The 10,856-nt window shown below is 36.2% G+C and overlaps 1 protein-coding gene and 1 long non-coding RNA gene across 2 annotated transcripts in view; both read left to right on the forward strand.

Moving 5' to 3' along the window:
• LOC309659055 overlaps nucleotides 1-10,856 on the forward strand; it is a 430,937-nt gene that overhangs the window by 405,306 nt on the left and 14,775 nt on the right. The gene's annotated exons all lie outside the window — the stretch shown is intronic.
• ARSB (arylsulfatase B) overlaps nucleotides 1-10,856 on the forward strand; it is a 200,537-nt gene that overhangs the window by 174,906 nt on the left and 14,775 nt on the right. Inside the window, exon 7 of the mRNA XM_082458122.1 lies at nucleotides 10,263-10,385. Within this exon, the coding sequence (XP_082314248.1) occupies nucleotides 10,263-10,385 (123 nt within the window). The remainder of the gene's footprint in view (nucleotides 1-10,262; nucleotides 10,386-10,856) is intronic.

Below are 10,856 nucleotides of genomic sequence, written 5' to 3' on the forward strand. Positions count from 1 at the left end.
CATGTTCATGGACCAGAAGACTTAATACCATTAAGATGGCAATACTCCCCAAATTGATTTATGGGTTTAATACACTTCCCAACAAAATCCCAGCTGGCTCTTTGCAGATATTGATAAACCGATCCTCAAATTCATAAGAAAATTCAAGGGACTCAGAATAACCAAAGTAATCTTGGAGGAAAAAAACAAACAAAACATTGAAGGACTCATACTTTCTGATTTCAAAACTTACTACACAAATTACAGTAATCAAGGTACTGGCTTAAGAATGTAGACATATAGATCAGTGGAATAGAATTGAGAGTCCAGAAATAAACTCTTACATTTATGGTCAACTGATTTTCAACAAGAATGTCAAGAGAATTAAATAGGGTAAGAATAGTCTCTTCAACAAATGGTGCTGGGGCAACTGGATATCCACATGCAAAAGAATGAAGTTGAACCCCTACCTCTCACCACATATAAATATAATTCAAAATGAATCAAAGATCTAAACGTAAGTGCTAAAACTACAGACTCTTAAAAGAGAACATAGATGTAAATCTTCATGACCTTGGGTGAAGCAATGGTTTCTCAGATATGACACCAAAGCATAAGCAGTACAATAGAAATTAGATAAACTGGAATTCATTAATATTTAAAACTTTCGTGTTTCAAAGGACACTGTCAAGAAAGTGAAAAGACAGTCCACAAAATGGGAGAAGATATTTGCATCTGATAAGGGACTTGTATTTGAAACATATAAAGAACTCTTACAACTAAATAATAAAAAGACAAATAACCTAAATTAAAATGGGCAAAGGATCTGAATATATATTTCCCCAAAGAGGATATACAGATGGCCAATAAACACATGAAAGGATGCTCAGCTTCATTAGTCATCAGGGAGATGCAAATCCAAACCATAATGAGATATCACTTCACACCCAATAGGCTATAATCAAAAGACAGGCAATAATAAGTGTTGACAAGTATATGGACAAATTGGAACCCTCATACTCTGCTGGTGAGATATAACATGGTTCAGTCACTTTGGAACAGCCTGCAGTTCCTCTAAAGATTAAACATAGAGTTACCATATGACCCAGCAGCTCCACTCCTTGGTCAATATCCAAGAGAAATGAAAACATGGATCCATACAAGAACATATACATCAGTGTTCATAGCATTATTCATAATAACCAAGAAGTGAAAACATACCAAATGCCCATCAACCACTGACTAGATAAATAAAATGCAGCATATTTATACAATGAAATATTAGCCATTAAAAGGAGTGAAGTACTGCGACATGTTACAACATGGATGAAACTTGAAAACATGCTGAGTGAAAGAAGCTACATATTATATGATTTCATTTATAAGAAAGGTCCAGAATAGGTAAATCCAAAGAAACAGAAAGTAGATTAGGAGTTGCCTAGGGCTGGAGGGTGTGGAATGAAATGGGGAATAACTGCTAATGGTATAGGGTTTCTTTTAAGAAAATGTTCTAAAGTTTATTGTGGTGATGATTGCACAACTCTATGAATATGCTAAAAACCATTTAATTTTATACTCTAAAGCAGTGAATTGTATCATATGTGAATGGTATCTTAATAAATCTGTTAGAAAAAATGGTTCAATCTTTAAAAAACATATTTGAATTCCTCTTGTGTCTTCCTACTGATGAAGGGGAAAAGCGGCAATTTCTCAACCTCGTATTTAGCGCCTTGACGTTGTTTCACCCCATCTTCCAACTGTCTCACCCAAACTTCCAACAGCAGTTACATCACTGTGATTCAAATGCATTAATCATTGGGACTGCTTTTCTCATTCTGCAGTCTAAACTTCCCTTTTCTACCTCCAGTTTATCCAATTTTTAGTCGTTTGTTGATTCAGTAAAGCATTGTTGAGCACTTATCATTGATGTGCCAAGGCGCTGGGCTAAGCTTTGGGGTTATAGAGATGAATCCAACTTAGGCCATACCCTATATTTTTGTACACTAGAAACGGGGAGGAGTGGTAGATAACAAAGGGATGCATCTTTCAAGTCTTTACCTAAAGTCTCACTTCCTTCCTCAATCTTTTCTCTGTGCTTCAGCCTTCACCAACTTCTTCCTACCATGACCTTTTTATAATATTTACTGTTGGATTTTAATCATATTCTATATCATGTTGTTATTGAACCATTTCATGTATAATCTCCTTTCCTCCTAATTAATTTGTAAGATTACAAATAACAGAGCCCCTGTGTGTTAGTTTTCTATTGCTGCTGTAACAAATTACCACTAACTTAGGTGGCTTAAAATGACACAGATGTATTATCTTTCAGTTCTGTAGGTCAAAAGTCCAACACAGGTCTCACAAGGCTAAGATCAATGTATCAGCAAGTCTGTGTTCCCTTCTGGAGGCTCTAGTATAAAATCCATTTCCTTGCCTTTTCCAACTTCTGGTGGTGGTCCATATTCCTTAGCTTATGGCCCCCTTTTCCATCTTCAAAGGCAGCAAAGTTGCCTTTGAGCAATCTCTCTCACTCTTCTTCTGGCCAAAATTCCCTCTGACTATAGTCAGAAAATAGTCCCTGCTTTTATGGACTCGTGATTAGAATGGGCCCATCCAGATAATCTGGGATGATTTCCATATCTCAAGGTTCTTACACTTAATCCTATCTGCAAAGTTTCTTTTGCCAAGTATAGTGACATATTCACAGGTTCCGGGGGCATTCGGCCATGGGCATCTTTAGTGGTCATTATCCTGCCTACCACACCCTTTTTTATACTTCTTTGTATTGCATATGAGCCTAACACTGTGAAGATAGATGGAAAAAGATATACTATTCAAAGACTAACAACAACAGTGACAGCTAATACTGCAATATCTATACGTCAAAGTAGACTTAAAGAGAGAAAACATTATTAGAGATAAAGAGGGATTTTTCAAAATTATAAAAAGAACAATCAGGGACTTCCCTGGTGGTCCAGCAGTTAAGACTCCACACTCCCGATGCAGGGGGCCCGGGCTCAATCCCTGATCAGGGAACTAGATCCTGCATGCCACAGCTAAGAGCCTGCATGCTGCAACTAAAAGATCCTGCATGGCGCAACTAAAGATCCCACACACCACAAGGAAGATCCCGCACGCAGCAACAAAGATCCCGTGTGCCACAACTAAGACCCGGTGCAGCCAAATAAATAAGTAAATAAATAAATATTTTTTTAAAAGGGGGGGGGGCGATCGACCAGAATTTTGCTTCTAAATTTATAAGCACTTAATAATATAGTCTCAAAATGTGTGCAGCAAAAAATGACAGAACTAAAAGGAGAAATGAACAAATTCTAAATTATTGTGAAAGATTTTCAAAATAACTGTCAGTAACTGATAGAACAAGCAAAGAAACCAAAAAGTCAGTACAGACATAAAAGATTTGAACAGCATAGTTAATAAACTATGATATTGCACCCAACAACTTGAGAATACATGTTTTTTCAAGTAAGAATGGAATAGTACACAATTGACCATGTGCTGGGCCATGAAGCAAATATCAACACTTTTCAAAGGATTTAAATCATATACTGTACATCTAAAATGATTCTAAAATTAAAAGTTTATTTTTAAAACTCAAGAAATATATTTTCTAACCATAATGGAATTAAACTGGAAATTAATAACAAAAGGATAACTAGGAAATTCTTAAATATTTGAGCATTAGACAATACTTTCAGATAAATCATGAGACAAAAAGAAAATCACAATGGAAATTAGAGAATACGTTGACCTGAATAATGAAGATGCATATTTGAAACTTGTATGATAAAAATAATTGGTGCTTGGATAAAAATTTATAGTATTAAATGTATATATCAGAAATGAAAAAAATGCTGAAATCAATTATTCAAGAAGTTATAAAAGAAACAGCAAATTAAGCCCAAAGAAAATAGAGGGAAGAAAGGATAATGATAAGAGATGAGATTAATGAAATAGAAAAACATACTACAGTGAGGATCTAAAGCTCAAAAATAGGTTGTTTGAAAAAACTAACAAAATCAATTAAACTTTAGCAAAATTTATCATGGGAAAAAAGTGAAAAGGAGAAATTGCTAATATCAGGAATGAAAAGATGGTGTTACTACAGACGCTACAGGCATTAGAAAGAGAATTTAAAACCCAAAAGTTTATATGAACTAGACAAATTCCCAATAAAATACAATTTATCAAAGCTGACAAAAGGAGAAATAGAAGATCTGAATGGCCCTATATCTGTTAAAAAATCAATAATGTAAAACCTTCCCCAAAAGAAAACTCTAGACCCAGATAGCTTCACAAATGAACTCTTCAAAATATTTAGGGAGTAACATTCATTTTACACAAACTCTTCAGGGAACACTTTCCAATTCCTTTTATAAAACCTATGTAACCTTGATTCAACAACATGATAGGAACATTACAAAAAAAATTTTAGAGCAATTTCTGTGTTGAGCATAGGTGCAAAAATCTTAAACAAAATGTGAATATTTGCTGGCAAATATAATCAGTCATAAACAAAATGTGAATCCAGCAATATATAAAAAGGATAAACATCATGACTAAAAGCAGTTTATCCCATAAATGCAAGGTTGGTTTAGCATTTAAAAATCAATAAATATAATTCATTACATTAAAGGATAGAAAAGAATAATTATATGATATTCTCATATTATGCAGAAAAAGCATATGATAAAATTTAACAATCACTTATGATAAAATAAAAATTCTTAGTAAATTGGGAAGAGAAAGGATCTTCTTTAATCTGATAAAGTGTATCTATAAAAATTTTATATTGACATCATACTTAACAGTAAACTATTAAAAGCTTTTTTTTCCTCTGAAATCAGGAATGAGACAGAAATTTGCACTATCACTACTTTTATTCAAAATTATACTGGATTTTACCACCTATTTTACTTTGCCATAGATGCTATTTTTTTTTTTTTAACTGAAGTGTGGTTGATTTGCAGTGTTGTGTTGGTTTCTGGTGTGTGGTAAAGTGATTCAGATATAAAAAAAAAATTATACTGGAGATTTTGTTCAGTGTCATAAGGTAAGAAAAGGAAATTAAAAGATGTAAGGATAATACAGGGAGAAACAAATGTTGTTATTGGCGGATGACACAATATCATGTGTAGAAAATCCCAAGAATCTATAAACAAAGGATTAGAATTAACAAATGAATTTGGCAAAGTCACTGGATACAAGGTCAGTATGTGAGAAAGTCAATCGTATTTTTATATACTAGCAACAAACATTCAGAATGTGAAATATATCTTAGTATTTATATTAGTATCAAAAAACATCAACCAACTGGGAGTTAACAAAGGATGTGTAAGACCTCTACACAGAAAATCATAAAATGTTATTAAGAGAAAAATTTTAAAACCTAAATAAATGTTGGGATCCACCATACTCATGAACTGTAAGTCTCAATGTTTTAAGGCATCAATACCCCCAAACTGATCCCTGAAGTCAGTATCTTTATAATCAATATCCCAGCAGCTTGTCTGGGAAATTGACAAGCTGATCCTAAAATGTATATTGAAAATACAAAAGGCCAACAATGATGAGATGACTCTTGAAGACCAATGTTCACTGTAGGATAGCTTATGCAGTTGACCCTTGAACAATGTGGGGGTTAGGGGCGGCAGCCCTCTGTGCTGTTGTGCAGTTGGAAATCCACGTATAACTTATAGTCAAAGCTCTGTATCCATAGTTTCTCTGTATCCACAGTTCCATATCCATGGTTTCAAGCAACCTAGGATCCTGTAGTATTGTAGTATTTACTCTTGAAAACAATCCGTGTACAAGTGGACCCATGCATTTCAAACTCATGTTGTTCAAAACTTTTACAATTTGTGTGGAAACACAAAAGACCCCAAATAGCCAAAGCAATCTTGAGAAAGAAGAACGGAGCTGGAGGAATCAGGCTCCCTGACTTCAGGCTATACTACAAAGCTACAGTAATCAAGAGAGTATGGTACTGGCACAAAACCAGAAATATAGACCAATGGAACAGGATAGAAAGCCCAGAGATAAACCCACACACATATGGTCACCTTATCTTTGATAAAGGAGGCAAGAATATACAATGGAGAAAAGACAGCCTCTTCAATTAGTGGTGCTGAGAAAACTGGACAGCTACATGTAAAAGAATGAAATTAGAACATTCCCTAACACCATACACAAAAATAAACTCAAAATGGATTAAAGACCTAAATGTAAGGCCAGACACTATCAAACTCTTAGAGGAAAACATAGGCAGAACACTCTACGACATAAATCACAGCAAGATCCTTTTTGACCCAGCTCCTAGAGAAATGGAAATAAAAACAAAAATAAACAAATGGGACCTAATGAAACTTAAAAGCTTTTGCCCAGCAAAGGAAACCATAAACAAGACGAAAAGACAACCCTCAGAATGGGAGAAAATATTTACAAACAAAGCAACTGACAAAAGGTTTATCTCCAAAATATACAAGCAGCCCATGCAGGTCAATATCAAAAAAAAAACAAACAACCCAATCCAAAAATGAGCAGAAGACCTAAACAGACATTTCTTCAAAGAAGATATACAGATTGCTAACAAACATATGAAAGGATGATCAACATCACTAATCATTAGAGAAATGCAAATCAAAACCACAATGAGGTATCACCTCACACCGGTCAGAATGACCATCATCAAAAAGTCTACAAACAATAAATGCTGGAGAGGGTGTGGAGAAAAGGAAACCCTCTTGCACTGTTGGTGGGAATGTAAATTGATACAGCCACTATGGAGAACAGTATGGAGGTTCCTTAAAAAACTACAAATAGAACTACCATACGACCCAGCAATCCCACTACTGGGCACATACCCTGAGAAAACCATAATTCAAAAAGAGGCATGTACCACAATGTTCATTGCAGCACTATGTACAATAGCCGGGACATGGAAGCAACCTTAGTGCCCATCGACAGATGAATGGATAAAGAAGATGTGGCACATATATACAATGGAATATTAGTCAGCCATAAAAAGAAACGAAACTGAATTATTTGTAGTGAGGTGGATGGACCTAGAGTCTGTCATACAGAGTGAAGTAAGCCAGAAAGAGAAAAACAAATATCGTATATTAACGCATGTATGTGGAACCTAGAAAAATGGTACAGATGAACCGGTTTGCAGGGCAGAAGTTGAGACACAGATGTAGAGAACAAACATATGGACACCAAGGGGGGAAAGCCACAGGGGGTGATGGTGGTGGTGTGCTGAATTGGGCGATTGGAATTGACATGTATACACTGATGTGTATAAAATTGATGACTAATAAGAACCTGCTGTATAAAAAAATAAATAAAATAAAATTCAAAAATTTAAATAAAAAAAGAAAAACAAATACCATATGCTAACATATATATGGAATCTAAAAAATAATGGTTCTGATGAACCTAGGGGCAGGACAAGAATAAAGACGCAGACATAGAGAATGGACTTGAGGACACGGGTGCGGGGAAGGGTAAGCTGGGACGAAGTGAGAGAGAGGCATGGACATATATACACTACCAAATGTAAAACCGATAGCTAGTGGGAAGCAGCCGCATAGCACAGGGAGATCAGCTCCATGCTTTCTGACCACCTAGAGGGGTGGGGTAGGGAGGGTGGGAGGGAGATGCAAGAGGGAGGAGATATTGAGATATATGTATGCATATAGCTGATTCACTTTGTTATACAACAGAAACTAACACAACATTGTAAAGCAATTATACTCCAATAAAGATGTAAAAAATAGATAAATAAAAATAAAATAGGATCATTTGAAAAAAAAAAAAAACCCATGTTGTTCAAGGGTCAACTGTAATAGCAAAAATAAATAAATAAGTAAAGTAACCTAAATTCCCATTAAAAGGGAAATGCATAAACAAAATGTGGTATTTTTATGTAGTGAAATAGTAAATAGTTAAAAAGAATATATATATACATACATACATATACATATATATATACATACATAATCACTGAGCTCTAAAAACACAGTAGTGAGTGAAAAAGCAAGCTGCAAAATATGTATAGCATAACATACATGTACACATTTCTAAAGTATAAAACTACTGTGTATTATTCCTTGACACATATGTGTTACTGTATTTTTAAATGGCTGAAGGACGCACTGAAGTCGTGACAGCAGCAGCCTCTGGGGCAGTAGGTGAAGGGACTGGGATTGAGGATGGAGAAAAAGGAGTCTGTCACTTCATCTTAATTGTCCTACTTCCCTTATTTAAAAAAAAAAAAAAGGCAAATATGACAAAATGTTAACAGCTGTTCATTCTGGGTGACAGCTCACAGGGTGTTAGTTATATTATTCTTTGTGCTTTGCTCTTTGTTTAATTTCTCAAAATGAAAAAAACTTAAGTTGAGATAACAGCATCTTTCATCATTTAGTCTTAGACTTATTTATTGTTTAGGTATTTTATGTTCCTGTTTGTTTTAAAAATAAATGTATATAAATATAAGTATAGCTGAGACAGCTAAATTTCCTTCCTTTGTTTATGTTCACAAAGCATACTTGTTTTATTTAACATTCTTCGCTATCAAAATGTGGTCTTTATATACAAACTTGTGAGTAGTAAATCATGAGGGCTCACAGTTCTACCACAGTCTGTATATTCAGAACATACTTCCTATGGTAGACGTCCTCGTACACCTCGATCGCTAGAAGCATCCGTTTGTATTGGAGCCAAAATAGCCACAAGCAAACAGAGAAACAAGAAGTCCAAAAGATTTCCTCTTTGGTGCTGATGATTTGTTGGTACTGATTGTTAAGACTGAAGGTCTGAAACCACCCGCGTTTATTGGCTCAGTCTGCAGTATGCCTCTCCAGGGTCGTTGCCACAAGACTGACCAAAGAATGAAACTCCCTGCCTTTTCCACCACTGACGGTGCTTCCCGCGTTAAACTGCGTGCAGCACAGAAGTCCCGCTCAGGCGGGGTGGAGGGCACTCTCAAAGTCCTTTATCACATGATGGTGGTGCTGGACAGATGGTGGTGAGGGCACTTTTACAGACACATCACACACTACAGCTATTAGTCATTGGACAGGTAGTCTGACAGCCTTTGGAAGTACACCCAAGGCGATTGCTATGACCGTATTTGAAAAGTTGACAGATAAATGTGGATTTAAAACGGACTGAATATTAAACAATTAAGCCCTAAGTTGAGGCTTTTAAACATGCACAGGTAGGAGTGAGGTGGGGACCTCCATACCTTGCCTTCAGGGATCCACCAGGGTCTTCAACTAGAGTAGAACTCAGGTCTCTCTCACCTTATTCGCTCCTCCCCACAAGCAGGCGCAGAAGGAAGTTATCCGAAAGAAGGAACTGAGCATGCTCAGTTCAGACCCTTTTGTCTGTCTAATTTTGGAGCCAGCCTGTCCCCAGGATATATGTCAACACACAAGGGTCAATCATTAGCAAGGCCTCTCTGACACAGATCTGAAGTTATGTTCTCTCCAATCAACTTCATCAGTAACAAAAGCAATATTTTTAGCTCCATCTCTCTGGCCTCTACCTCTCAACTGGTTCCAAAGTCAAGAGGGGAAGAGGGAGCAGGTACTATGAATTGTTCCCCTCAAAACCTGATGATCAATTAATATAAGACCTCAAGATGATAAATTAATATAATCCATGATACCAACCAATAATTTATATACCAGAATTATCTTATCTGAATAGTTAACTGAGCATTGCTCACTTACTTTTAGATTTCATAAGTGTGGTTAAAAAAATAAATGTATGTACGATTTATCATGGCATGCTTGAACTCTCATAGCTTGAGACAGACTCCATTAAAATGTGCATTTTATAATGTATTACATTATCTGCATAGGTGTACAAGTATACACAGAGAATGGATTTAACTCAACCATTTAACAGCAAAAACAAAACCTACCAAAGAACCCACCCCATATGCTGTCACAGAACACAGTTCTGCATATGGCCAGCTGTACGTAGGCAGAACATAGTGGTTTTAAGGATGAATTAGTGTTCTAATCTCTTTGGGATTTCCTTTATATTAGTGGTGGTTTATGACTGACGTTTAATGTAACTGGAGCTTTCTGTTTATATTTAATAGAAGATTCATTTCTGTGGCAGGATCCACATTTACGCTCCAGTGTTGAATAAAAGCTACTGTTCTGCAAGAGGGATGTAAAATGTTGATTTATAACGACACATTCCAGTAACAGTGATCTAATTCTTCCAAACCCTCTCACCAGGTCCTGGGAACAGCATGGTTCCGGCAAAGGATGATTTTTCCCTTCCAGAATATTCAGCCTTCAACACATCTGTCCATGCTGCCATTAGATACAGGAACTGGAAACTCCTCACGGGCTACCCAGGTAGAAGGCTTAACATTTCCCACTAGAACAGCTAGGAAAATTTTACCAAAGAGCAACTGCCTTTTGCAAAACATGATCTCTGGGGCTGCTGAATGAGGGGAAGGAGTGTCATCTGGTCCTAAATTTTAAAAAATTAAGAATTAACTGTAGAGGTGGGGGGAGGGTGAAAGGAAGAAATGCAGCTCTAGTGCTTCATGGAAAATAAGGGTTTCAGATATGCACGGCCGTCAAGCACAGCACTTCTAGCTGGCAAAGAGCATCTCTGAAAGCTACATCTTCAACCAATGGTATAGCAGGGGGAGGAGGTTGCTTCCCCTGAGCACATTCTCTAGAAGTGACATCTTTTAAATATTTTTATGGTATGTGATATGATGGTTAAGATTGTGATGCAATTAAGCAATGTTTATAATGAGGACATTCTTGGCGTTTGCGGCAAGACAATCCTTCATCGTTTGTGACTGTCCCATACGT

This window comes from Balaenoptera physalus, assembly GCF_965194825.1.
Source record: "Balaenoptera physalus genome assembly, chromosome: 3".
In the NCBI taxonomy this organism is placed as follows: Eukaryota; Metazoa; Chordata; class Mammalia; order Artiodactyla; family Balaenopteridae; genus Balaenoptera; species Balaenoptera physalus.